This window comes from Vicugna pacos, chromosome 13 (assembly GCF_048564905.1).
Source record: "Vicugna pacos chromosome 13, VicPac4, whole genome shotgun sequence".
NCBI classification, from domain to species: Eukaryota; Metazoa; Chordata; class Mammalia; order Artiodactyla; family Camelidae; genus Vicugna; species Vicugna pacos.
In genome coordinates this window covers 66,486,938-66,514,683 of record NC_132999.1, presented here as the reverse complement: position 1 = coordinate 66,514,683, position 27,746 = coordinate 66,486,938, and the positions used below count along the sequence as shown (strand labels likewise).

Below are 27,746 nucleotides of genomic sequence, written 5' to 3'. Positions count from 1 at the left end.
GGCTGGGCCTGATGCACGGCTAAGCCCGCCAGGCAGAGGGGCCTGGAGGCCTGGGTCAGATGTCCAGGGCTGTGCCCATGGTGCCCCCCACAGGGCCCCTGCCCAGGGTGGCTGGCAGTGGGACCACCAGGTCAGATGCCCCTGGGAGCATGAGACGGCATCAGACCTGGGGCAGGAACGGAGACACCCCAACCCTACCAGGCAAGCAGGTCGCAGGGCCAAGGGGCTCTGCTGGAGAAGAGGAAGGGGCTGGGTCCCCAGGGACGGGATGCGAGTCCCAGACCCTCAGGGCCCAGGACGGAGGCACCTCTTCTGGGGCAGGTGTCTGCTCAAGGTGCAAGAACACGCCTGGCTGCAGGGATGGGAACTGGCGGAGGGAGAAAGGGACGACATTCCACACCTCAGGGCCCTCCGAGATTGAAGTGACCCCAGTGCTAGGGCTGGAACAGGGTGGGCATCAGAGCCTGGGCAGCCCGCAGGGTCCATTCTCTTACTCTCCCCGCCCTTCCATCTGTGTACTCCTCTCCGCTTGGCGCCTGGGGTTCCCGCGGGCACTGGAGGCTGCAGGAACCTGGCAGGGTGGCGCGATCCCATGGATCCGAACCCCAACCCTGCCCTGCCCTTGGCGGGGCCTTGATCTGGGAAACGTGCGGCTCACACCCCAACTTCCTGTTTCTAAGAAAAAATAGTCCCAGATAAGGCTCTGGTGGTTTGCGGAGGAGGCTCCCTGCCAAAGTCTGGGCTAGAGGGGTGTTGGGCCCAGAGGCTGCAGCCCGTTCCCGGGCAGGTGTCACTGGCCCCTGTCCCTGAGGCCATCTGCCTCTCCCCCACAACTGCTTCCCCAGGCAGGAAGGCAGTGGCCGGCTCGAGCTCCTCCGCCGGCCGCAGTGTGGCCCCCACAGCGGTGCACGGTGGCCTTCCTGCAGGCACCCCTGTCAGGACATGGGCCTCACTCCCACCTTCCTGCAAACCCGTGCTTGGGGCTGGCGATGGGCCGGGTGCTAAGAGTAGAAGACAGCGCTGCAGGGCGCCCGGGCTGTCCGCAGCACAGGTTTCACCCGCACCCGCGAGATCGCGTCTCCGGCCTGACGCCAGGGCCTGTCCCCTGCCTTGGGGTACCCCCTCCGGGCGGCTGCGTGCCAGTCTCCTCCCTCTGCCCCGCCCATCCCTGGGGGAAGGGCGGGGGCGAGGAAGCCTCCGGAGAATTTTAATACTGGTTCCAAACATTCCAAATTCCTGCTCCTTCCGGCCTGGCCGGAAGCCGGGCTGGGGAGGGTGCGCAGTCCCCACGCGTAGCCCCCCAGGCCCGAGGAGGCCGGTGAGCCGTCCGGGTGTGGGGGCCCCTCGCAGGCCCTTCTGGGGTGAACGTAAGCCCTTTTGCCGCCTGTCTTCCACGCGGCTCCGTGTTCCTGGCTCGGAGTCCAGGATCGCGGGTACGGGGCCCACGCCCTGCGGGTCAGAGGCCGGACACCCCCCAAGGCCGAGCAGCACCGCAGGAGACCCCTCCCAAGGCACACAGGTCTCGGATGCCCCGCAAATGCGCCTTTGGGGGTACAGAGCGCGAACCCGAGGTGCACCCCAGCACCGGGTGTCCGTGTGGGCCCCGGAGCCCAGTGAGTCAGGCAGAGTGTGTGTCACCGCCGGGGTGAGTCACTGGGAGGGTGTGCGCCCCTCGTGGGCGGTGCCGGGAGCCTGGGGGCCGGGCCGCAGGGGCGGGGGCGGGGGGCGGGGCCCTCCCCAGGAAGGCCCCGCCCCCAGTCGGGGCAGGACAGCTTCCCCCACTTCCTCCCGTGAAGCTGCCTTGCGAGGGCCAGCGAGGCTGGAGAAGGCAGACGAGGGGAGGTTCCTGCGCCCCAGGCCCCTCGGCCGAAGGAGCTTCCCGAGTAGGGCGGGGCGGCGGGAACGCTGGCGGCCGGGGTCCGGAAGGACAGAGTGGCTGCCGCGGCCCCGTCCCGCGGCCTCAGTTTCCGATTGTGCGTCTACAGAAACCCCGACGCAGCCCGCGGCCTCCGGGGCCCCGCCGCCCAGTTTCACTTCCCCTCCCCATGCTCGGCGCGGGACGCTGGGCTCCGTCCGCCTCCCAATTCCGACGGGGGCGAACCCGGGGGCGCTTCCGGCTGTGGGGCGGGGTCGATAATGGGGTTACGACGGGGCGGCCCGCCCCAACCCGGGCCCCTCCTCTCCACGCCTGCGCCGGGAGCGCGGGTGGGGCCGCGCGGTTCCCCCGCAGCCGCGGGATCGACCCCATCCCCTGCGAGGGGCGGGCTCGGGCTCAGGCTTGGGTGGGGGCAGAGCGGGCGTGGGCACTCCCCGCCCCGCGAGCCGCTCGGGGAAGCGGGGCGGTGCGCGCTCGGGAAGAAGAGGGGAGCGGGCGGCAGGAAGTGCCCCTTCCCCCCGCCCAGTCCTGATCATGGTTCCCCTCGCCCGCCCAGCGTGCGGGGGAGGAGCGGGATGGGGGGAGAGGGATACCCTGGGGGGAGGGGCCTCGGGGGCAATTTGGGGTGGAGCACCCCCTCCCCGCTCGGGGCTAGGATAGGGGGTCCCCGCGCGCTCCGAGCGTCTCCCTTGCGGGGGGGCGGGGCGGGCGCTGACGTTGGCACGTGTTCGAGCGCCGCGCGGCCTGGGTAGTGGGGTGGGGGGCGGGGGTGTTGACGCGACCCCCGGCGGCGGAGACGGGAATTGCAGCTCCGGGCCGAGCGCGGGGAGGGGCGCGCTCCAAGGACCTCATCTGAGTCCGCCCTCTCTACGAGGTTCCCGCTCAGCCTGCTGGGGTGCCCTTTTTTCGCGGGGGGGGGAGCTGCCTCCCCTTTATACCAGATCCGGAGGAAAACCCGAGCCTTTAAGACCCCCAGTCTTCCCCAGTGGGAAACACGTGCCCACTGGTGGGAATAGCGGCCTTGCCTCTGGATCTCTGACACCCGGCTCCCTGGAGGCCCTGGGCCTCGTCAATCCTCAGTGCCTCCTGTCCAGGCCAGCAGGCCCAGACTTGACCCTAGTCACTGATGGGGTTGGTGTGTGCACCTTCTCTGGAGGTGGGGGCAGGCCAGTGGCTGTCCTCTCTGAGCTCCACCTCCCTCAGCCCCCAGGGTGGCCCAGGAGCCTGGACCCTGGCTGGGAGGTGGGGTAGGGCCTTGCTGAACATGACCCCAGAAGGCCCCACGGTGGCCTGCCCCCTCCCTTCCTCTCTCCTCTAGACCTGGCCTCCTCTGTGCCCCAAGCCACACTGTCATCAAGACAGTAACCCCCTTAGTCTACACACCCTGTCCTCGGCACTGTCACCACTACCTGCCCCCTCCCGTTTCCACATCCAGGCCCAGCCCGGTCTTGTCTCTGGGCCCTCCCCCTTCCCCTCCTCACCCCGACTGCCTGAGCAGAGTCTGCTCCCCTCTTCTCCCTCAGCGCACAGCAGGCCCCACTTCCCGCTCGTGGCCAATCTCCTTTGTTTCTCAGAGCCTGTGTGGTGCCCCAGGAGTGCCCCTAAACCCAACTGTGGCATCTACTCGAAAGCACCTCTCCACTTCTGCCCAACTTTTGCCCTCTTTCCTCGCCGGGTCCTCGAGAGAGAGTTCGGTAAGGACTTGCCTGCCGAACGAGAAGCCCCTGGGGGGCCAGGGGTGGGCAGCACGTCCCCTATTCCCCTCCCTGGGCTGGGGCCCCACACAGGGCTCTGGAGCAGCATTAGTGGGGGCGCCTGGTCCTGGCTCCCACCGTTGGTTGTCGGGGGGGTCTGGGCGGGGGTGGCCGATAGGTCTCCGACCCCCACGGGGGGTTACCAGAGGTTTGAGGAGGGTCCTGTTCCAGGGCCGTGCAGGGGTGGGGAGGGCTGGCCTGAGGCTGAGCCAGGCACATCTGGCAGGCCCGGTCAGCCTGCCTAGCCTGCCGATGACAGCCCTATTTATAGTCTCCATCAGAAAACGCCCCTGGCTGTGGCAGTGGGGCGCCCGCTTGTGCCTTGAGACCCGGGGCCTCGTGCCAGGAGGATCGTGGACTGGGGCAGCTGTGGCCCGTGCGGGTTACTGCCTGGCCTGCTCACTCCCCCAGCGGCCACCTCCAGGCTTGCTGAGGGACTGAGGCAATAGTGGGCCCACAGCCCCCACTCCCCACCTGCCTCCCAAGGGCCCCTGTGCCCACAGCCACCCAGTTTTCCATCGGAGAGGTCATGGGCTGGCCCTGCCCTGAGAGGACAGGGCGGGAGGGGGAGGCCCCAGGCAGCTGTATGCTGTCGGTTCTGAGAGCTGCCTGTCCTGTGTGTGGCGGTGGTCTTGCTGAAACAGGCCTGGAGGCCCCGCCAGCTCCTCCAGGACAGAGGGCTCCCAGGGCGAGAAGGCCGCTCTGGGCAGGCAGTGAGCTCGCAGGGCTGGCCAGGCCACACAGGAACCAGGCTGGCGGGCTGGGCACCCAGGCGCCCTCCAGGAAGCCCTGCCTGAGGGTGGCGGGGGTTGCTCTGCACAGCTGGCCTCACCACCCGCCTGGCACCAAGACCAGGCGGCCTGCCCAGGCTCCAGAGAAGGGAGGCCTCCCCCGGGAGCATCCCGGGTGACCCGCCGGCCAGCAGGAGCGGAGGCTGGGAGGAGCTGCCTGTGCCAGGCGGGGCTGTGGGAGGCGGCTCCGTCCAGCCCTGACCGCCAGGCCCCTGCTGGGTGGTCTGAGGGGCTGTGTTTGCCAGGGCCCTGCTGGGAAGTGCGCTGGGCAGGGAGGGCAGGTGCCCCGCCTCTCCAGTCTCTCCATCTCTCTGTGTCTCTCCGTCTCTCTGTGTCTCTCTGAATCTGTCTCTTGCACACGGACTCCAGTCAGGGAACGGTGTGTCGCCAGGGGCTCAGGAGTCTGGTTGTCACTCGGTAAATAGCCATGAAGCGTGTAGACCATCCAGAGCCAATGTCCCCCACTCCCAGAAGTCAGAGGGCAGGAGGCGGGACCACAGGGGCACTGAGGCCCAGGGGAGAAGGGAGCCCTCTCCTTGAGTCTCCTGGAGACTGGGTATCTTCCTGGGGTGTGAGGTGCATGGGTGGCAGCCTCATGGCACCCCTACCCCAGCCTGTCTGCCTGCCCCACCCCGGAGTGGAGAAGGGGGATTCGGGGGCCCCCTGGTGCACTGGTGCTGATTCCCTGGGAGCCTCCGAGAGGCCCGCCTCCTTCTCAGGAGAGGGCCCCCCAGGTCTCAGGCTAGAGGCAGGCACAGCGCCCACTGAGCCACCTCACTGAGGCGGCCTGGTGGAGCCTTGCCCTGCCCGGGAGGAGCTGCCTGCTGGCTGGCCGCTGGCCACGCACCCAGAACTTGCGGCGCGTTTTCCACCCCTAGCCCCCAGGGTGGCAATGTGGCTGCTCTGCCCGAGTTCTGGGAGCAGTGACCAGGTCGAGGTCACTCCCTTCCCTGCAGGGAGGACCCGTGAACCCAGCGGGGCTCCAGGTGCTCAGAGTTCCAGAGGAGAGTTGTGAGGGCCGCCCCCGAGCCTTGGCCCTCCTGCTGCTCCCACCCCAGGCTCTGGCCCACCCCTTGACAGTGAGGGGCCCTCTGGGCCAGTCACCGCACCCGGCCACACTGCCCCAGGGATCGGCCAGACCAGGGATGTGGGCCGGCCCTCCGCACCTCCCTGGGGCTGGCCGTCCGGGCTGACGGGGTGGCAGCCCAGTGCTGGCTTGGACCCAGAAGCCGGGCTGGAGGGACATGGGAGCTGTGGGGGCCTGGGGGCAGTCCCGGGGGCTGGGCCCGCGGCCACCTTGCTGCTCTGACTCTTCATCGCCCGGCTGGACACTGCCCCTGGGGACCCCCCCTCCAGCTCTTCCTGCAGGAGGACCTGGTGGCTGGACCAGCATCGGTGGCCTCTGCTAATCCTTTTTTTTTTTTTTTAGAATTCAGATTTTTTGCGGATTTGCCGGTGGGACACAGTGTGAGGGACAGTGTGAGGACTGGGGGTAGGCAGAGGACAGTGCACTGCACCCCGGCAGTGGCCCTGCCCCCTGCACTCCCCAGGCTTCCGCAACCTCCGCTCTCAGACTTTGGAAAGTAGGAGGTTTCGCGGGTCCGGCGTTTGCAGAGACTGGAAAGCCAGCTTTGCTCCAGGTCTGTGGAGGCGCCCGTGGTGGGCAGCCCGACCCCGAGTCCCCCCAGGCCCGTGTCCGGGTAGGGTGGCAGCCCTGAGCTCGGCGCCCTGGGTTCTGGGACTGCAGGCCACGGTGCTGGCTCAGACCTCGGCCCTGGGGGGTGTGGGGGTGGAAGCGTTGATTAGGTTTTTATTTATTTACTTACTTAAATGGAGGCTCTGGGGATTGAACCCAGGACCCTGTGCGTGCTAAGCACACGCTCTACCACTGAGCTGCAGTTTGCAGTGTTCCCTGCCTAAATTGAAACGTCATATTCATTGCTGTTACTTTGACAGAACCGTGGTTTCATCTCGAAGGGAAGAGAGAGCTGCGGAGTGAGCGCAGGCCCAGTGGCCAGTGACACTGGGATAAAGCTGTCTGAGGGGGTTTTCCAGGGCACATGGCCCTCTGGCTGTGGCCATGCACTGGGGGCCCTGCCCCGGGCTCTACCCCACATTCACACAGCTCACCTGCCACACCCTCTGGGGGGGGGCTTTGTCTCCTAGCCCCCTGTCTATCCATCCACTTTGGATAGGACAGAGCCCCCTAGAGCCCAGGCACCATGACACGGGAGTCAGTGGTTCCTAACAATGGGCTCCTTCTGGGGACCCACTGCTGGGACACCTGCAGCCCATCCTCTTCCGAAGACACTCAGAGGCGGAAGCCCTGCAGAACCAGGCTGGCAGCCTCTGTGGTCACTTGAGCCTGTGGAGCCAGAAGGAAGCTGGCAGGTGCGGCTTGCTCCAGGTGCCCCCACTGCCACTCCACACCTTTGACTCAGAGCTACATCAAGTCCCTCATCATGGAGGTTCTGGAATCCCCTTCCTCTCGCTGGCCTGAAGTCCTTCACGTCCCCACGGTGGTCTGTCGCTGCTGTCAAACCTGGTGCCTTGGATGGCTCACTGCCCACCTACTCCACCCTGTCTGGGAGCCGGGACCCAGCAGACGTGGAGAATCACCCGGGACCAGGGCTCAGCTCCCCCTCTTCCTGCTGGGGGACCAGCTCCGTCCAGGTGCTCCACCTGCCAGCTGTGGATTGTATCGAGGTAGGTGGGTTGTTCAGTCACACCAAGGAAAAACCGGGTGGGAAACCCCCTAAGGGAACAGCAGGAAGGTGAAGCGGTGGGCGGGCCTGGGGGCGCGGCCGGGAGGGCCCGCTGGCCCTGCTTTGGTTTTGACGTAGGCTCCCCTGGCCTTTCAAGTAAGAGTGAGATAACTCCACGTAGGCCTGCCTCCTGCAGACAAAGGAGCTGCTGCTCTGTCCATCCATAGCTACCCCCACCCACACCCCCTCCCCCGTCCACACGCTCGCCTCCTCCCTGCACACCCCTCCCCCATCCGCATACTCACCTCCTCCTCTGTTGTCTGCCCGTCCTTCCCTTAATTCATCCTGCCATCCATCGGTCTGCCCACCATCCGCCAACCTCACTCATCCTTCCCTTCACCCCTCCATCCACCCCCGCACCCTCCATCCACCCTTCCTCCACCCACCCATCCATCTCTCCACCCACCCATCCTCCATCCATCCCTTCACCCCTCCATGCACCCACCACCCTCCATCCGTCCCTGCATACACTCCTCTGTCTGTCCATCCGTCCATCTTCCCTTCTGCCCATCTTTCCAGATGCTGGGCTTCCCTGCATCCTGCACATCTCTGCCTCTTTGTCTCCAGTGCCTCACCCCATGCCTGGCACGGAGTGGGCGCTGCAGCGACTGGGTGCTCCACGTTCACCCATACGTTCGGTGGGTACCTGTTGAGGGCTTCCCGTAGGCTACATGCAGCACTCTGTTGAGGCTGTGCAGGTGAACAAAACTGAGAAAAGCTCCTGCTGTTTGGGAGATTACCCGCAAGACAAACAAGCAAGAGGCATGGCATGCTAGCTCGTGACACATGAGACGGGGGCAGGTGAAGCAGGGAGCGGGGAGGAAGTGCGGCCGGGGGTGGGGGCAGGGGGTGAGGCTTTGGAGCACACAGCCAGGGAAGGCCTTGTGAGGCGAGCAGTTCAGGCAGAGCGAAGGGCACGTGCAAAGGCCGTGAGACAAGCACGCCAGCTTGGCTGAAGGACCGCAGGGAGCAGGGGAGCGGTCAGAGGCGGGGCAGTGAGCTGTGGGTCCAGCTCTGGTGGGGCCTGAGGTCCTGGTGGCGACTCTGGGGTCGTGAGCTGACGTGCTCTCTGTGTGGAGAAGGGGTCTCGGGGGCAGGGTGAGTGCACGGCCTGTGGGACGGGGTCGGGCCAGGGATGTGCTGTGAAGACTCATGGGGTCATCGGTGGGCCACAGGGCAAGAGAGAAGGGAAGGCAGGTGCCGGGGACTTGGGCCTTAGCACCAGAGGACCGTGGTGCATGGTCAGCGGAGCTGCAGGAGCTGGTCTGGGGCATGATGGGTCTGAAGTACCCTGGGCCCCAGTGGAAGCTGGCCCGTCACCACTATAGCCCAGGCCTTGCAGCTGGTTGTGTGGATCTGAAGCACGGGAGAGGCGGTCTCCAGGGAGGCGTGGGGGTCGGTGCCGAGGACCAGGAGGCAGGTGGGCTCTCGGGGAGGTAGGGACCAAGTGCAGGCTCCAAGGCTGGGCATCAGGGAGGTGAGGGGGCAGCGGGGGCGTCGGGGGAGCCCCTCAGAGTGGGGGCAGGTGCTCCTGCCGTGAGCACTGAAGTGGGTTGGGGTCCTTGTCAGGGAGGCGGGGGGGTGTGGGAAAGGGGTGCTGGACGGAGGATGTGGGGCCAGTAGGGTTTCTGGACAGTAAGCAGCAGCGGCGTCTTGTGGCTGGGGGCCTAATGGAGGTCCCCTCAGGCCCAGAGGCCACCGAGCCGGCGAGGGGCTGAGCATGCTGGGTGTGCCCGCCCAGTGCTCATTCCTCCGTGATGGAGGGGTGGTGGGCTTCGAGGCGGAGGGGTGAGCCCAGCCCGCCTGGCATGCGGTGCAGCCCGGGGGGCCGGCAGAGCAGGGATGCGGGGTGCCTGGGGTGTGGTGGGGCTGCACGTAGAGGGGCTGGCACCTGAAGGTCCCTCCCCCAGCTCCACCGTGCGGCTGTGTGTCTGGCTGCCCGCAGTCCTCGCCGGCGTGTCCCCTGCTCTTACACCCCCACGCCCCAGGTGCCACGGGTGCATTTTAGAGGAAGCTGTAAAGTCCACGAAGTCGTCCCTGCAGACACGGCAGCCTGTTTCTGGAAAACTGATCACCTGCCTCCTGCCTCTTGACTTCTCATTTGGGAGGGTCCTGACACCCCCAGCCTGCCAGCCGGGCCCCCGAGCCACCCTCCAAGGCCGGGCTGGTGGGGAGGAGGCAGCGCTGGGGCGGCTTCCCCGCGGGGCTGTGGCCAGGGGACCAGTGCCGCTCGGCCGGGGGCTCGCTCTGGGGAGGGCGTGATGGCGCAGACCTGCCCACTGAGAAGGGCACTGGCGACCACCAGCAGCGGTGCCGGGAAGAGCCCGCACACGTGTCCAGCTGTGCAGGGAGGGGCCGCGCCCTGTGGGTCAGATGCGACTCGGAAGCCAGTGTTGAGCACTTTATTAAAGCTGGTGGCGGTAGGTACATCGGGCGGCCCCCTAGCTTGGGGCTTTGAGGTCTTCTCCAGGGACATGGGGCCGCTGGCCTGTGCCCTTCGCTGAGACCCGGAGGTGTTTGAAGGCGGTGGGCAGCGTGCGGCCCAGGAACGGAGGGTCGGTCACATCCTGAACCATGACGACGTACTCCCCTGCAAGAGATGGGTACTCAACTCACTCCCCAGCTGCCCCCGCCTGCCGGGCTCCTGCCCCCCCGGAGCCTCTCTGCCCCTCGTCAGCGGCACCCCGAGCCCCACTTCCTGATCTGGGGCTCCTGCCTCAGGGCCCCGCTGGGGCTCCGGCCCTTCTCCTCTGGGACCCTGGGACCTGGTTGCTGTCTTGCTGGGTGGCTGGCTGTACAACGGAGGTGGATAAATGACTTTGGGGTGAATGAAGCCGCCTCCCACCCCAGGACACAGCTCAGCTCTGCAGGGTGGGTTGGGTTCAAGGTCTCCCCCCCTGGCCAGTGGGGCTACGTGGCTGAGGGCAGGCGTCCTTTTGAAACTACTTTCCTATCTTTTTAGGAGAAAAATAATTCACTTTCTCTAGAAGGCTTTTTAAACATAATTAGCCTCTGAAGACACGGTTGTCCAGTTTATTTTGTGGGGAGGGGCTCTTGGGGTGGTGGGGGCTGGGCGATGCAGGAGAGAAGGAAAGCCGTCTGCAAACTGTCTGGAGAGTTTCAAAGTTGGAGAAACCATAAAAAAGAAAATAAGGAATAACAGAAAGCGGGGTTGCCCTGGAAACCGCCCCTCCCCGCCCCGGGCCCGCTGGGCTGGCACCGGAGCTTGGAAAAAGCTCGCCGGGCTGGCCTGGGCTCCCACCAGGAACGCGGCCGCAGCTGAAACAGGGCGCGGGAGTCGGCTCCCACCGTCAGAGAACATTCCAGCACCCGGGGCTGAAGACAGGGGCGGGCCGCTTCCCTCGTTGCCGGCTGCCCTCCGACTCCGGCCAGCCCGGGGGCTGCGGACGCCCTGCGTTCCTGGGGCAGGACGGGAAAGGGCCTCTGGGGCTGGCAGGAATTTGCTCAGCCCTGAGTCAGTTCCTTCGGAAGAAACCACGGTTCTGGGGGGCCGGGGGGCCTGGGAGGGGGCCCACATTCCACAGCCGGGGCACCGGGCCTCCCTGGCCGGCCTGGAGGAAAACCACGCATGGCAACACCGCAGTGTTTCCAAGCAGCCGGTTTCTAGGTGTTCCCAGGAACACACAGCACCCCAGCCCACGGCCAAGGGCGCCGCTGCAGAGCCGGCGAGCTCTGAGCGGGCAGCGGCCGCAGAGCCGAGCCCCAGCCTCATCTGACCTTGGTCCCGGGGCCCTTCTCCCAGCAGATGGGAAAGGGCCTGGCTGGGGGCCATCTTGCAGCCTCAGAAACCACCAGGGCCTGGCCCCAGCCGCCACGTGGGCCTGTTGTGGGCCTGGGGCCCAGTGTCCCTGCCAAGCCTGGTGTGGCCTGGCCCACGTTTCAGAGACTCGGCCATTCACCTGGCTTCGCCCCTTACAGCCTGGAAATCCAGCCGATCGCCTGCTGGCCTCTCCTAGCCAGAGCCCGGGAGGGGGCGGGGGTGTCGCCCCCCACCACGCTGGGGTCCCAGGGTTCTGATGGGGTGACCCTGGTGCTGGCCCTCCTGGCCGGTCCGCAGGTGAGTGTGGCTGCTGTTGGAACAGCCAGTGCCAGCCCAGAGCAGGAGGTGGGGCACTGCCTGGAGCCTGGGCCCCCTCCGCCCCAACACTGGCCTGCCAGCCTTCCAGTCAGGACCCCAGAGACAAACAGCCAGGAACACACACCCTGGCCGAGGGGACACGGCGGCCCCCTGCCCGGCACCCGCAGTCCTTTGAGAGGCCACGCTTTGGTGAGGCCCTGGGCCTGTTGCACACCCTCCACCTGCCAGGGCAGTTTTCGTGCGGCCTCGGGGCACCCGGGGAGCCCGCCCGAGGCCCTGAGGGCTGCCCTCCCAGTTCCCGGCTGCCCTCATCAAGACAGCTGTTGCATTTAGGGCCGTGCTCAGAGGATGGCAGCAGGCAGCCTGTCCTCTGAGCTCAACATAAACGATCCATTCGGATCGTGGAGCCACAGCTGGAGACACCTCCCGGCCATGTCCACCCACTGCCCTCTTACCTGGGAAGGCCGCTGCCGCTGGCTCTGCCATGGCCGCCCTGTCAGGCCTGTGGGGAGAAGAGAAGGCCCCTGAATGCCCTGCCCGGGGTCCCACGCATCCAGGGGCCCTGAGGACAGCAGAGGCCTCAGGTGGGCCCGCACACGTCCGCCCTGCCCCGCTGGGCCCGCCTCTCCTTTGACGGGCAGTGCGTACAAGCCCCCTGGCTGCTCCACCTGCACCTGGAGGGAAGGGTCCCCACCGGGCCTGCCCCCTGAACTTCACCATCTACACCCAAACGTGCTCATGGACAGACAGACGACTCCCGTCCCACAGCCTCAGAACTTAGATGTCGCTTCGAGAAGTGGGGCTCGGCCCTGCCTGGAGGGCTCACAACGTGGAGCAGACGGACCGCTTGGGAAACAGCAGACGGGGTGCGCGGAGTCTGCTTGAACGAAAGAGCAAGAAGGGACGGGGGCAGCCGGGGCTCCGTGGGGTGGGGCGGGGGTGCTGTGTGCCCTTGCGAGGCAGGAAAGAAAATGCAGCCGCAAAGCTGGAAGTGGGCCAAGCTGGGGGCAGGCCTGCCCGTCCTGGGGATGGAGACTCACTTCTGGCCGCAGCTGCGTGGCCCCCAGGCCCCAGCTCCGTGCTTCCATCTGGGCCACGCAGGCCTCTACTCTGCAGCGAGTGATGGGCCCACCCTGCTACCCACAGGGAGGGTCATCTGTCTGGGTGGACCTGGCTGTGTCCTGGCCAGGTCACCCGCCTGGGCTCTGCCTTGGAGGGAAGTGCGGGTGGCCCCATGCGGCCCTGTGCCCCTAGCTGAGCCCGGGCCCGCATCCCCGGTTTCTGCTCCTGAGCCAGGCCCTTGGCCTCCTCCACACCCCTGGGGGACAAGGGAGCTGGCACCGTGTGGACGGCCAACCTGAATCCTGGGGCTGCTAGAGGCACGGGGGTCCCAGGTGTACCAGGCTGGGCTTTGCCCTGAATTCTCCTGCAGAGGGACTTGGGGGAAGCTAGGAGCCCCCACCATGCCCTTCGTGGCTAGTGGTTTCTGGTCACCAGGGCCACGGTGAGCGCTGGGGCTCCTGGCACCGGCTCGGTGACCTGTCAGGTACTGACCCCTTGCCAGGCTGAAATACCACAGGCGTGGTTTGGGTGATAAAAAAATTAAGGACAAAAGATTTTTAAATTACTTCATTTCGAGTGGGGGAAAATGGGCCTTGGCTGGGACCCAGGAGCCACGTTAAAGATTCTGAAGTGTGGGGAAGGAGGCAAGGCAGATAAATAATTCAGCTCTAAGAATAACCAGGACCTGTCAGGCCGCCAGCTTTAAGAGAAATAAATGGGGTTCCAAGAGTTCTGAGAGTTTTTACAGAACCCCCAGGGCTTCGAGAAAGCAGAGGCAGAGCCAGCAAGGAGCTGGAGGCGGTGCGGAGTGACTTGGTGGCTCGCGCAGACCAGAGGGGTCAAGGCCCGGTGGCCTGGAGACCCGCCGCTGAGCGCGCAGCTGTGGCACCGGGCAGGGGTGTGCGGGGAGGTTCTGTCGGGCCGCAGAGACTTCGACTGGGCACCAGCTGCGCACACAGCGCTGGGCTGAGCCCCCAGGAGTCAGGAGGGAGCAGAGCTGGGACGCCAACGAATCCACTCTGACTCTAGGTCCGCGAGAAAGGGCGCTGAGGAGACTCGCGACCCGGGCTGGGGAGGGGCCAGGCCTTCCCTTCACCTGTGGTCCGTGTCCTCATCTTGTGTTTCTGGTGCCTGAGGCCCGTGAGTGTCTGGGATCTGTGGGTTTATCACTTTCATCAAATTTTTAAACATTTGGCCGTTACATCTTCAAATACTTTTTCCGCTCCTCCTCGCCCCACCACCGGGGAGCCTCCGATTCTGTGTGTATTTGGCCTCTTGAAGTCTCACGGTTTAATGAGCAAGTTCTGCTTTCTGAGTCCAGTCTTGTGTTTCTCTCTGGGTTTCGCTGCGGATGGCCGTGTCCTCAAGTCCACGCGCCCTCCTCGGCTGTCACCTCTGCCCCGCGCGGTTTCATCTCTGGGCGTTTGACTTGGGGTTTTCATCCCGTCCGCATCCCTGGGCCCCGTGCCCTTGTCTGCGGACCCCTCCTTTGTGCCGTCCGGGCCAGCCTCGTGGGCTGATTCCTCCCCTGGTTGTGCGTGCTGCCCGCCTGCCTCGTCTGCGCGCCTGCTGGGACGCCGGACGCCGTGGACGTTCCCTTCCTGTGCTGGGGCTTCCGTGCTCTCATCAAGGGCCTCGGTCCCGTTACGTTACTTAAACACAGTTTGATCCTTTTGGGTCTTGCCTTTAAGGTTTGTCGGTGGGGTTTCAGGCAGGGTTAATTATACCCCACTGTCAGGTGGGACCCTCGTGAGCACCCTGCCAACGCCAGTGAGTCTGGCTGTCGGAGCGGGCACTGTCACAGGCCTGTGTGCGCTCGGGACCAGACTCCCCTGGCCTCTCAGTGGTTCTCTCCCGGCCTCCAGCACGCTCCTCACACCACGCGCTGATCCCTGCTCTGCAGACTCTGTGGCTCTCTCCTCTCTGGTGCTCCGTCCTGCAAACTCTTGCTGCCTGGGCTTCCTGGGACTCCCAGCTCCGTGTCTGCCCTCCGGGGACCCCTGAACCCGCCTGGGTCCTCTGCTGGCGCTGCAGTTGGAAGCTCTGGAGGCGGTGAGCTGGGGTGGTCGGAGGCTCCCCGCCACACGACATCGGACGTGCAGACTCTTGAGGCGCTGGTCCAGCTTTTGACTTGTTTCCTATGGAGGCAGGTGGGGCCTTTGCTCTCCATCTTGGCCGGAAGCAGAGGCGTTTGTTAGACCAAGCCGAGGCCTCGTGCGCAGAGCACCACCTCCCCCTCCGTGACCTGCCCCGAGGGTGGGGCTCCTCGGGCTCCTGCCTCCTCGCTCTGCGCCTGCTGCATGGGGCTGTCCTTCCAGGGACCCCAGTGGCATCTTGACCTGACCATGTGTCCCTGTGAAATGGGGCCTGTAGCGGGGCCCCCATGAGGCCTGGGCCCCCTGCCTGCCCCATCGGGACACGTGGTCCAGCAGGGCCTCCTGCGAGGGTCCACGTGGTAACCCTGCTGGTAACCCAACGGTCCACCAGCTGTCCCTTCAGCACAAGTGGCCCCAGTGTGCCCTGTGACCCCGTGGCCACACCTTTCCTCTCCGGAGGCCCTGAGAGCATCCAGCCAGAGCTGGTGTGTCACAGGACTGCCCTGGAACGTCACAAAGCCCCCGAGTCCGCCCTGGGGACTTCGCTGAAGTTGCCACAAGCAAATGTGACCCCCAGCAGAACCGTCGCCAAGGCAGTGCCCACTGCAGCCTGAGCGGGGCGAGGCGGCCGCAGCCAAGCTGTTTGGCATGTGGCTTCTCAGTGCTGTTCCACGTGGCCTGGGTCTGGAGACCAAGTGGGCAGAGCTTAGAAAAGGGCCACATTTGGACAGGACACTTGCTGGGACATCTGAGCAGAGGCAGGCACTGGGGGAGCAGGCGTGGGACCCTGTGGCCAGGGGCATCGTGGGCGGTGAGAGAAAGGGGTTCCTGCTCTGGAGTGACTGCTTCCCTAGTGAGACTAGTGTGTCCAGCAGACCATGCGACCCGGGCCTGTCTACCCACAGACCCAGGGGGCAGGGCCCTGGAGACGTGGGCTCCCAGCTCGGTCGGCCCTGGTCCTGACCCTCGTGGCCATCAGTTTTCTAGTCTCTGAGGTGGACATGGGTACAGCCCGGGGTGTGGCTCTCCTGAGATCTGATCTGGGTGTGAGAGGGTGGGGACCCCTTCCCAAGGCCTGGGCAGGGGAGAGCCCCCAGGTGGCCTGGGGCGGGGGTGTGGCCATCTCCGCCAGCCACATGGGCATCCTGCGTGGCCACCAGTACTAGTGGGAGCGGGGTAGCTGCGGAGTCAAGTACCTGTTAAGACCCGAACTGGGGAAAGCTGTCACCCTGAGGGTCTGTGGCCTGCAAAGAAGCCGACCCAGGCCCCCCTGACCTGCTGCTCATGTGGGGAGGAGCCCTGGGAGCCCACAAGGAAGTTCCAAAATTAACACAGTCGTCCGGCTGGAGAATCATGGCAGGCCCTGATGTGCGGCCGACTGGAACCTGCCGTCTCCTCCTTAGGGCCCCCGAGGACTGGGAGCTCCAGGCCCCTGAGCCCTGGAGTGACAGCCGCAGGCACGGCCTGGCCCGCGCCTCCCCCAGGCAGCTCGGCCCTGGTCCCGCGGGCAGCAGTGGGCCGCCAGCCCCAGGCCCTGCTGGTCTCCAGAGGGAGGCGTGAAGGGGCGAGGGCCCCGCCCGGCTGGCCTCGGCCTCCTCGTCCGTCCTGTCTTGTCTGCCGTGAGGGAGCACACCCTAGCCCTGCGGCAGGCGGGAAGCACCCCCACTGTGGCTCCTGCTCTGACAAGACAGGGCTCACGCCTCCGTCTCCAAGAGTTTCTAAAGAAGTAAAGAACTTTCCCTTTCTCTCGTTTCCCATAACGCCCGCCCAGAGGAGCTTCCAGCTGAGGGACGGGGGGCAGAGGCTGAGCCCACCCTGTGTGGGGTCCCTGCCCGGGTGAGGGTGCCCAGAGGGCCGAGCTCAGGCAGCGGGGGCCCAGCCACCGGCCACATGCGGGCCCGGCTGTCCTGTCTCCTCAGGGCCCTCTGCTGTCCTGGGAGCTCTCGCCTGAGATACCCCCCACCCCCGGGCCCAGGATTTGCCAGGACGCTGCCCTGCCTGGAGCCGGGATGCTCTGCAGGAGACCCACTCCTCGGAGAGTCCCCAGTGCTCTCCCTGGTGACAGGGTCACACGCCAGGAGGCTTTCTCAGCTGAGGGGCTGCACGTGCCAAGGCTGGAGGGCACTGTGGGTGTGGGGTAGGCGTGGGGGTGGGAGTGGGGGTAGAGGCATAGGGAGGCAGAGGGGCCCATGGACTTTACCCTGGTCCTCATGTGGGGATTCTTTGGGCCATTCGAGAATCAGTAGCATTTGCCCACAGCCCCGTGGGCTGGACCCTGGCTAGGACACAGAGTGGAGGGAGAGGGTCCCAGAATTGGCCCTCAGAGGCAGCTGTGGTGCGGGGTAGGCCGGAGAGGCAGGCAGCCCTGGGCCTTTGCTCCGTTGCAGGGGCTGAGGAGCCAGCTGCTGGGGTGAGCCTCCCCTGTGGGGTCTACCCGCTGTGGCCCGAGCCCATGCTGTGCTCTCTGCTGGCCCTGCTTTGCTGCACAAACCAGGCTCTGGCTCCTCACCTGCCAGGCCTGCCGCCGGGGCCCAGCGCACCTGGTGGGGCTGGTGTCAAAGACAGGACCCCACTGACCCTGCTGACACCCACCCAGAGTGTCTCTGGGTCGGGCGGGACTGGCTGGGGTGGGCCCCCGGGTCCGCGTCCTGCCCCGAGAGCTGTCCTGGACCCTGAAGTGGACAGGGGGCGGCTGGCAGGTGGGGAGCCCGGGATGCAGGCTGGGGCGGGGGTGCTCGCTGGGGCAGCCTTTCAAAGCGGACAAAAGCCTGTGTCTTAGATGCATGGAGGTCACTGCGCCCCTGCGAGAGGCGGGCATCAACTATCTGTTCAAGGAAGAGATTAATCAGCTCTTTCGGTCCACCTGATGACTGGTTAACGAATCACCGAGGTCCTAATTAAACCCACTTGCCCAGAGCGAGCAGGCGGGAGGGGCTCTGGCTTGTCTCGGGCGAGGTCGAGGGCCGATCGCCACAGTCACAGGCAGGCCGCCGTCCTGCCACAACGTGTGCATTCAGGGTTTCTGGGGGACTGCACCGAGCCACGTGCCCCCATCTCTCTGGAAGTCTCGTGTGTGGCGGCAGCGGCGGTGTGTGGGGGACGCTCGCGGCCACATCTGTGACATGGAGCCCGCCTCCTGCAGCTGACATCCTCCATCACTCAGGGTCTGACAGGGCTCTGTGTCATGTTGTGAAATTCCGTAATATGCCAGGAATGTCTCCACAGGAATGCAGTGAGGCCTGCGGTGAAGACCGCGCTCTCCCGGGGAAGCCGCGCTGTGCGGGGCCACCCGCCGACCTCCAGGTCCTGGGTCTGCACCGAGGGGCTGCCCCAGCCCTGGGCCGTTCGTCTCCCTGGCTTTGGGGGGACAGGCTCCCCTGACTGCAGTGAGGCAGCAGCTCAGGAATCAGACTTTGATACAGTGAAGAAGCCACAGACGTGGGGACAACAGGGGTGCCAGGGCCCAGCCATTCCTGGGGAAGAGACGGTCAGCCGGGCCCCATCTCTTCTGCAACCCCCCAGGACCCGCCCCTCCCCTGTGGGCCACACGCGGGGCCCTTCCAGCCCAGCTCTGCGGGTGGGTGCAAACCCTGCCTTGCTCCGCCCACAGGGCAGGGGTCTGTGATGATGGGCCCCAGGACTTAGCTGAACTGGGGCCCCTTCCCCAGGTAGGCATGTGCCCCATCCCTACAAGAGCAAGAGGTGAGGGTGTGTCTGCTGGAGGGGCCAGGACCTGGGGGCCGCTGGCCAGGCTCTGGGAAGGCCGAGACCCCCAGGCAGAGGGTGCCAGTCTGCCCCAGAGGGACCCCTTCTCTCTATTGAAGTCCCTATTTTAGGGAGCTCAAAGGTAATTTTTCTTTGTCAAAGATATTTCAGCATTAAGCCTGAACGTTGTCACAAAAGTCAAGTGGCTCCTCCTGAACATGCCCCCTTGTTAAGGGGAAAAAGACCCCCTCAGCTTCAAAGTCACAGGGTGGTGTGTCACGCTAACCTCTGGGGGATGGAGAGGCACCTTTTCAATCATTCCTGTTGCTGGAGACCCCGGATGGTCACGGTGGGAGGAGCTAACAAGTGGCCAATGTGCGGTGTCCTGTGGTCACCAGGTGAGGATCCACAGTGGGCTCGGGGGCTGGAGGGCAGGGAGGTGGCTGCTGTGTGAAGGGCTACTCAGGCTGTGGGCACGGCCAAGGCTGCTCTGAGGGGCCCAGTGTGCCCTGGGCCCAGCCCTGCAGCTGGCCACCTGGGCACCTTCTGCGGGGACGGAAGCTGAGGAGTGCTGGCCTGTCCCGGACTTCGCTCAGGTCGCCCCGTGGGATGGCAGCCACCTGAATCCAGCTGTTTCCCCATCCTGCCTGGGCTTTGGGGTCCAGCACTGAGAGGCCAAAACCTATATGCGAGCCCAGCGACTCCACGGTCACTGCCAGGTGTCAGATGTCACTAGGCCACCATGTCCAAAGGCCTCAAACTCAGGCTGCTGGGAACAGGATTTCAGGGGAAACGGAAGGGTTTCCGGCATCACCTGCTGCACACTTGGCGACCAGACATCAGGGTGAGGGCTCGGCTGCACCCTGCCAGGCAGGTGGGCCACCGTTCCCGGGTGAGGAAGTCATCCACACACATTCCATCTTGCACCGAGGAAAACTGTTACACCTTGGGAGCCTCGTCTGCAGCCGTGTCTGCCAGCTGGCCCGAGATTCAGAGCAAGTAGGGACACGGTCACGGCTGTTTGTAATTAGCTCCTGTCAATACCTACGTCTTTAGCGAGAAGGGCCGGACGTCTGAGATGAGTGAAAACCCCTCTCGGGTGCAGGGCTGCGTTTGCTGGGAGGGAAGAGTGGGCGGGGAGGGCCTGGGCTCGGTGGCCCTGGGGGGTTTCGGCGGGGCCTCGGTGGGGTCTCCGCCAGCCTCAGGCTGTACTAGGAGTGACCGCTGGTCTGTGCCTTCCGGGTGCCACAGGGTGAGACTACAGGCAGCCCCCTTGCCGGCCCCGCCCAGCCTTTGCCTGTTGGTCACCTCCCTCTGGCCACCCCTCCCTCCAGGGAGCTCACTGTAGACCTGGGAGGCGGATGGATGTAGAATTACAGATGGAGACCGGGGCTTGGGCTAGCCTCGATGGACTATGGACGGAGCGGCCCTGCGGTCTCTGCGTTTGCCGAGGCAGCCTGGGGGCGGGGGAGCCAGTGGAAGACCCGACTGGCCCTGCACGCACCTCAGCGTGCTCCCCGCTGCAGAACCAGGGGCCCCAGTGACGGCGGACGGAGCCCCCGGAAACCCAGCTGTCTGTGCGACGGTGCCACGGTGGCCCTTGGAAGGGGAAGGAGCTCAGAGCCCGCGAGGACCCACTGGCCACAGGGCGCCTCGTCCTTGTGCCCGCGCCCCACCCCCTGGGTCCGTCATTCACAAACCAGAGTCCCAGCCCATGACCTGGCTGCCAGGTGGGGCCTCGCAGGGTGTCAGGGGGAGCTGTCCCTGGGCCCCATTCACCCAGGGGCCAGTTCTGTGCAAACACCCTGCCCCCCGAGGGGGTGCGGACCCAGCGGGAACCTGGCTTCTCGCAGGTTCTCAACGCAAACCCGACGCAGCCTCTGAAGGCCCAGGTGCTTCCCATTTGGCGGAGGCGGCCTGGTTGCTGGGAGGGGCAGTTTTCTGAGGAATCCAGAAGGTGGGCTTTCTGGGTCAGGAGCCAGGTTTGGACACTGGCACAGGGTGTTGGTGTCCAGACAAGTGTAAGGAGGTGGCAGGGTGGTGGTGGGGTCATCAGGGTGGCCCACATCCCACATTCCTGGCCAGAGGCCCCGGGGCTCTTTCCCTGGGTGGGGGCAGAGGACCACACCCACACGCAGAGGGGCAAGGGGACCCGGGCAGAGCTGGGGCCCTGGGAGAAGTATGAGGCCAGTGCCCCGAGGGCAGTGCTGGACGGCAGGGACGGTGCGGGGTCTGAGGGTGGTTAAGGACCCGGGGCCAGGAGGTGGGCTCGGGGAAGGGCATGTGGCCAGGCCAGGGCTTCCATGTCTATGCGTGGACGTGTCTGTTTAATCAGGGCAGCTCCAGGCCCCACGGGGGCCTCTCCATCCGGGGCCCTGCCCCTCCCCAAGTGGGCCCCCGGGTCAGTGGAGGGGGGATGGCCGTGAGCTGCGGGAGAGTTCACGGTTAAAAATACCTCCCGCGTTTCTATATTCGGACAAGGAGCTCCACTTCACTGAGATGGGCTCCCTGGGGAGAACGGGCCGGGCCTCCCCAGGCCGGGCCTCCCTAGGCCGGGCCTCCCCCAGGCCGGGCCCGCAGCCTCCGCCCGGGACTCCCAGCTTGCAGGGAACACAGACGCGGCACGGGGCAGTCGCACAGTGTACACAGACCTCCCTGGGCTGGTACCCCCAGCAGAGGACTGGAAACCCCTCAGCGGAGCTGGCAGGCTGTGCCCTGTCTCGTTGGAGGAATTGGACCGCCAGAGCCTTCTTTTTGCTGAAATCGAGACATTTCAGCACCGACCTCAGCCGCCAAGTCACCACAGCCACAGGACCTGGCGCGGGGTCTGTGCGCGTTTATGCGCATTACCCTTGCGGTGCTTTGGCTCTTGCCTCCCACGCGCGTCCCCGAGACCCACACGCTGGGCAGACGTGGGAACCCCGCGCTGTGCCGGACCTTGCCTGTTTCTCTTCTTTTCCTTTTTTCAGTCTGTGCTCCGCCACTCACCGTGCAAAGCGAGCTTCCTATTTAGTTCACAAACCGCGACTCAACACGACAACACCTTCCACTGGAAGCGGCTCCTCCCGGGTCCGCCTTGAGAGGGGAGTCCTGCCAGCCCGCCCCACACCCGACGGCGCCCCCGGGGCCGCTGCAGCCGCTCAAGCCGGCTGCGGGCCGCCTTCCCGCGTGCCCCGTGCTTCTTGTTTTCCTAGGGCTCTGATGCTGGGTCTGGCCCGCAGGCCTCTGCTTTTCTGTGGGCAAGGCCCTCTGTGCCCCGAGAGGCGCCCACAGCACGCTGACCTCAGCTCCCGTGGACCCAGGAGCCTCACACCTGGGTCGGAGGCTGGGCCGCGGCGGCAGGTGGGCGTCTTGGAAGGCCTGGCGCCTCCCTGGCCCCCGAGGCCCCTCCCTGCCACCAGAGGGGCCGTGCTTTCCTGTCCCATCTGCCCAGGGACTGGGTGCCCTCCGGGGGAGCAGTGATTTTGCTCAGGGTCTGTGGCCGAGTTGCCAGCACCTCCTGCCTCCAGCCCAGCCCTGCTCTGCCGCACCTCACAGTTCTACCCGCAAAGGAGACCCTAGGTGGCGGGGGCACCGGCGGCTCCGGGAGGGGTGAGGTCGTGCTCATGGCGCCGAGGTGCTTGGGGTCTGGGTGGGAGGTGAGGGTCAGCCCTGCCTGAGCCCCGGGGCTGCGTGGCTTGAAGGTGCTGCCAGGAAAGCTTCCCCCGAATCCAGCCTTCCTCCGCAGGGTCGAGGCTGGAGGAGTGTGGCGACCCCTGGCCTCCCTGTAGGACCACACAGCCCTGTCCACTGTGTCAGGCAGAGACCCAAACTCAGCTGGGAAGAGCGGAGAGGGATGCTTGGAGACGAAGTGCCAGCCACAGTGCCCGCCCTCCTGCCCGAGGGGCCTGGTGCCCGCCTGGTGGGTCCTCCCAGCCCCTGTCCACACACCCAGTGTCCTGCAGGCCCCAAGAGGAACGAGGCCCCTGTGGTCACTCTGCGCCACCCCTGTTGGGCCTGGCTGAGCGAGTTTCCATAGGACAGCGTGGGACATGGGTGGGGCTCCACTCGGCGGCCCCCTCCCATCAAGGCCCTCGGTGCAGGGACATCCTCAACCCGGCCACCACTCCCTGCTCCGCAGGCCACGGAAGCATGCGGACTCCGGGGTGGGCTGAAGCCTTGCCCTCCACGTCCGTGCCTTTCCACGTCCAGGTGGGTGGGGAAGGCCCCCCTGAATGTGCACACCTGGGAGGCCCCATCTGTGGCGCAGCTGATGGGGCGGCCAGACCAAGCCCCCAGGTTCCCTGAGTGGGTCGACCTCTCTTACCTGCTGCCTTCTGGCGAGTCCTGCGCTGTGGGCGTCATGTTTCTGGGGCCCAGCCCTCCGGGCCGGCCGCTTGCCTTTTAGGAGGGGTGGGCGAGGGGCGGGGAGAGATTAGAGGCTCCCCACGGCGCCCCCCTCCCAGCACCCCCCATACACTGGCCTCAGTGTCGGGCAGTGCAGCTGAGCCCGGTCGGGGGTTTCCCACCCCTACCTCGTGGAGGCTGTCCAGGAACAGGATGGGGCGGTGCTCGGGCGGAGGGGCGCCGAGGCAGACGTCTGAGAACTGGGCATAGCCTCGCTCCACACGCTGACAGTGCTTGGGACAGGGGGTCTCGTGTCTCCTGGCTGAGGGGTGAGCGACTTTCAGAAAAGGGAAGAAAGGAAGGCCCTCTGAGTGTCACGAAGCAAAGGTCAGGAAGCAGCTTTCACGTGGCCTCTCAAGTGAGACGTCCATGGACGGCCACGTGGGCCCCGGCGGGGCTGGGGTCCTGGCCCTGCTGCCCAGAGAGCTGGCCACAAGGCCACCTCCAGGGGAGAGGCCAGGCAGGGGCAAGGCTGGGCCTGGTGTAGACAGCAGCTCTGTAGCCAGTGTCCTTTGGGGTCCACAGCCCCTTGACCCCTTCGTCTGGGGTCCACCATCAGGCCTGGCAGGCGATGCCCTGGGGCAGGGGGGTCTCCTGAGGGCTGAGGCCCTGGGCATCTTGGCCAGGCCTGGACCGGCCCCAGGAGAGAGGCCTTGAGCTCAGCCAGGCAGAGCCCAGCACCCTCTCTAAGCAGTGTGACCAGAGGACTTTCCCACGGCCCGAGTGATGTCAGGCCACATCCGTGTGAGCACAGAGCTCAGGAGAGCCTGCAGCTGTCAGTAGGCCACGCAAGGCAAGACCCTGACAGTCTCCAGCGCCACAGAATGTCAGAGGAGTGGGCTCAGCCTTCTGCCTCTGCAGCAGGCACCCCACCGGGACCCCTGCCCATCCTGGCCTCCCCGTCTCAAGGTGTGAGGATGACAGGAGCGTCCCTTCCTGCAGGCATGTCCCCAGGCTCCTTCCGCTACCCCCAGGCAGCCTCAGCTGCCCTCCTTCATCTCTTCTGCACAGGAGGCGGCAGCTGAGCCGGGGTGGGGCTGGGTCGTGGCCCTGGTGCAGGACCACCCAGACTGACGCAAACATGTGCCCCTCAGGCCCGCTCTCCTATGGAGGCTGGACATCCAGGCTCTCCTGACCAGCCTGTCCCCAGGGTCCCTGCCTAGCCCACATATACCAGTGGGGCACGCACGTTAGCAAAAGCTGGCCTCGGGGAGGTGGCTGGACACTCCTGCCGGCAAAGTCCCCCTTGGAGGGTAGGGGCTCGGGGTGAGTGGAGGGGGGTCTGTCATCCGTGCTCTGGATGGGGCCCTGGGGCCTCAGCCACTAACAGCCCTTCCCCAGGGCCCACCTTCTGCAGGGAGAGGCGGCGACGGGCCCAAGAAGTATTTCCAAATTGCAGGCGGGGAATTATTTCTCTCAGAGGTGTCTTAATCTCATCATTATGACACATTATACAGAGGAAAGTCTTTCTTTCCGCAAGGACGTTCTCCAGCTAACGTCCTCCTGCCCATTAGCTTCTGCTGCCCTCCCACTATTTACGTCCTGGGCAATAGCGGGGAACCGCGCTGCTGACGGCACAATTTCCATTTTTTCATGCACTGCCGGTTTCCACGCGGGTTCCAGAGGAGCTAGCTTGGCCTGCCTCTTTTATCGACACCGCTGGACAATAAAGACCCCCGTGCTGTGTCCTAACAGCCCTCTGCCAAGGTGACCACGCTGGCCCGGACCCCAGCCGGAGCTAGAACTTGCTAAGGCCTCTGGTTCCTGCTGGAGCAGCAGCTCCAGACCTGGGATCAAAAAACGCCCTTTGGGGGCTGGGAACCGGGTGGGGACATGGAAACGCATCTGGCATGCGGATCAGCGCACATCCAAGCCATGTCCGTCGGGCTCAGGGCGGGGCTGTTGAAGCAGCCAGTCCTCCTGACCGTCATGGGCGCCGAGCACTCAGGGGAGGCTCTCAGGGAAACTCGCGGCGCCTCCTTGAAGCACAGGTGTGAGTGAGGGAGACCAAGGCTCAGACGGTGCAGTGGGAGCCTCGGGCGCTCCCGGGAGCACACGCAGCGCTGAAATCAAACTGATGGAGTTGGCGGGGAGAGGACTCAGGGAACCCGATGGTGGCTCAGGTGCGCCTGCAGCTCCCAGCCGGGAGGGCAGACCCTGGGACGCAGCATTCCCAGTCCAAGGGCAGAGGCGGTGGCGGCTCCAGGACTCTCTTTGTTGCAAGGGAGAGAACCCAGCACAGGCTGGCTTAAACCCCAAAGGCAGCTGTGTCTGCAGCCCCAGGCACGTTTGGCCCTTGGCCTGGGACTGGGAGTTGGGACGTGCATCGGACCCCATGGGACTGCCCTACGTGGAGGGGAGGGGGGTGGGCAACAGGGCAGCCTTTGGAGTCAGGACGACCTGGACACGGGGTTGGAGGTGGGCCTTACTGACCACGGGCACCCATCTCCACAGACGCGTGCTGCCCACACTGAGCTGGGCTGCTGACCGCCTCCTGCCATTTCCACCAGCCTCACATGCTTACTTCTCAGAGGGAACCCCCAAATCTGCCTGGCACCCACCCAGGCCCTTGAGCCAGAAGCGGGGGGGAGGGGCAGCCCCATTGGTCCCCACGCTTCCTCTGGTCTTGGCAGCAGCACCAACTCTGTCTCAAATGCATCTGGATCCACCGTGCCCACCACGTCCCCCACGGGCCCCAGCACTTCCCCCTACATGGCACTGCTCTCTTGGACTCCTGGGTCCTCCCTCGCCCTCAGATCTGTTTCCCAATAACCCCCACGGAGCCAGGCCGCTGCCCCCACTGTCCCCAGAACACAGTCCAGCCTGGCCAGGTCAGCCCCCTCTGGCCACACACGCTGCCCTGCTCCTTGGACACGCTCCCTACTGCCTCCTTCGCCTCTTCTGTCTTGGCTGGATGGTGGCTTCCTGGCTCGTCCAGTTGGACAGCCAGCTTCTGTTTGCTCTGCATGTGTGACGTCCAGACAGGCCGGCCCGCCATCCCTGGCCACCCCATCCTCAGGTGGCCTGTGTGTGGACTGCCGGGTGGAACATTTGTGGGCTGGGTGGCGTCCAGGCCTGGCTGGAGACAGGCTGGGGAGGCAGCACGGTGGCCTGGCGGCACTTGATGAGGCCGCAAGCCTCGTGGGGATCTGGGGGTTCCGGATCAAGACATGGTGCTCAGCAGGCCCGGGAGAGGCCTTTCAGGTTTCTGTCTCCCACTGAGAACAGCGGCTCTTTAGTCTGCCGTGGGGTTTCCATCCATTCGTGCTGCATCGCTCAGGGCGCTGGGACGGTCAGTACAGGCTTCTCCACATTTGTTGAGGTTCCAGGCCCCCCATGACCACGGCCCAGCATCCCCCACCCCCGACGTCAGGGGCTTGCTTGGGCCCCACCCTGCAGTACACCCACCTGCTCCGGTGTCAGCGGCCACAGACAACCTCTCTCCCGCTGTCCCCACTGGCTGCCCTCCCTGGCCCCTCTGCTGGACATCCAACGCCTGTCCTGGGCACACCCGGCCCTTTCTCTCCTATCCCGCCCCCTCCTTGGGTGGGCACCTCACTCACCGTGGATGTCAGCACTGCGTTTACCCAGAGGAGCCCCCGCCTCCAGCTCCCTGCAGACACTCCCACCCCATGGGGCCCTGGGTCCCCCAGGCCTGTTGCCACCCCTCCTGCAGCTCAGTCCCCTCTTGGTGAGGAGCATGGGCGATGGTACTGGTCTCCCAAGCCCTCTCGGTCCCTGTCCTTATGGGCGATGCCATGGTCACCAGTGGGGGTCCAGGCCACTGCCCAGCCTCTCCGCCTAGCTCGGCTCTCTGGTCCATTCCTCACACTCCATCTAGCATGCAGATTCTCACTCAGGCGCCGTCCGTGCCGGCTCCAAACTCCTGTTGACCTCCTCCCGCATCCCCGGCTGCCACCAGCCTCAGCCTCCTGGACGCCGGGCCCTCCAGCCTCTGCTCACGCAGCTGAACTGTGAGGCTGCTGCGGTGCGACGGCCCCTCGTTGGCCCCTGTTTCACCCTGTCCGCCCCGCTGAAGACCTGGTCCCCAGGGGCCCAACTGCATGGGAGGACCCCCGACGTCTGAGAACAGACTCAGCCACAGAGACGCCGCTGGGCACGCAGCGAGGCCCCGGCACTGCCACGGCAGATCCCCTCCGGGAACGGGGCGGCCGTCCTCCTGCTGGGGCTTCCTCAGTCCGAGCGGCCACTTCCAAGCACACCAGATCCTGGCGGAGTCCACCAGCCCTGCGTCTGGGCTGCGGGGGCCTGAGGGTGCCCCCAAGGGCCAGAAATGTCCCATGTCCCCTCGTGTGCTCAAGGGGACATTGTTCTCGGGTGATCGTCTTGCCTTGGCCTCCAGGGCCCCTGGAGCTGCTCCTGGCCTGTTTCTGGGGTCCCCCAGCCAGAGCGGCCCACCGGGAGGCCCCTGTGAGCAGACGCCTGTCCTCCGCTCCCGCGAGTGACTTCTGAAGCCTTTATGTCGATTTTAATTACAACAATTACAGCTTTATCAGCAAGATAAAGGTCACTATGCTGCCTCCAGAGAGAGGAGGCCGAGCCGGCCAGGGAGATCGGGCAGCCTGACCTCTCTGGGAGGGAAAAGCCAATTAATTATCTTTTTATAGCCGATTCAATTAGACTCCCTAATCACCTGTGTAGGACATCGAGACCAAGGCGGAGAGACCTTGCTGTGAATAAAGCCGGCGCAGGCCCCGCTGCTACCGTCAAGTGGCTGCTGTGGGCCCGGGGCCTCGCCGGTTCTAGGCCAAGTTGTTTCCTCCAGTTGACAGAATCAAAACCCTAAAATGTTATCAGCCCTGAGGTGAGAGCCCGTCCCGTTTGTGGGTGACCAGACACCTGGCAGACGCAATTAGCAAGGAGCTGGTTGGTTAGAAAGATGTGGGGGGACACAGGCACCTGGGCGGTCAGTGAAGCAGAGTGGTCCACACTGGGAGACGCGTGGGGCTGTGGGCCCCCGATGGGGTGCAGCATGAGGGCCGTTCAAGGCCAGGTGGGCACCCTCGGGCCCCTTCTTGAGCTGTCCAGGCCACCAGGCCAGGGCTCCATCTGGGCTGCATGCCAGCCCCTCCCTCCGTCTGCCCAGTGGGCAGACATCCTCACTGTGGCCTGGGGTCTACCCTGGAGGGTCTGCAGGCAGGAGAGGGTGTGGGGGCATCTGTACCCTGGCTCCCCCCCCACCAGGCCACAC

The 27,746-nt window shown here is 65.4% G+C and overlaps 1 protein-coding gene and 1 long non-coding RNA gene across 5 annotated transcripts in view; one reads left to right on the top strand and one right to left on the bottom strand.

The window, feature by feature from the left end:
• The first annotated feature begins 1,284 nt into the window (after positions 1-1,284).
• LOC116278400 (uncharacterized) lies at positions 1,285-7,905 on the top strand. Its single transcript, XR_012079782.1, has 5 exons — positions 1,285-1,645; positions 3,451-3,570; positions 5,851-6,061; positions 6,378-7,127; positions 7,706-7,905. It is a non-coding gene; the product is annotated as an uncharacterized lncRNA (long non-coding RNA).
• Positions 7,906-9,574: 1,669 nt separating this feature from the next.
• Positions 9,575-27,746, bottom strand: part of MORN1 (MORN repeat containing 1) — a 52,189-nt gene continuing 34,017 nt past the window's right edge. Inside the window, exons 11-14 of one of the 4 annotated variants that reach the window (XM_072975575.1) lie at positions 22,663-22,811; positions 22,455-22,528; positions 11,741-11,787; positions 9,575-9,776 (exon numbers count right to left, since the gene is read on the bottom strand). In XM_072975575.1, coding sequence (XP_072831676.1) covers positions 9,628-9,776; positions 11,741-11,787; positions 22,455-22,528; positions 22,663-22,811 — 419 coding nt within the window. In that variant the 3' untranslated portion in view covers positions 9,575-9,627. Of the gene's footprint in view, positions 9,777-11,740; positions 11,788-22,454; positions 22,529-22,662; positions 22,812-27,746 lie in introns of those variants that run through there. The other 3 variants (XM_072975573.1, XM_072975574.1, XM_072975576.1) reach the window with 3 other exon arrangements.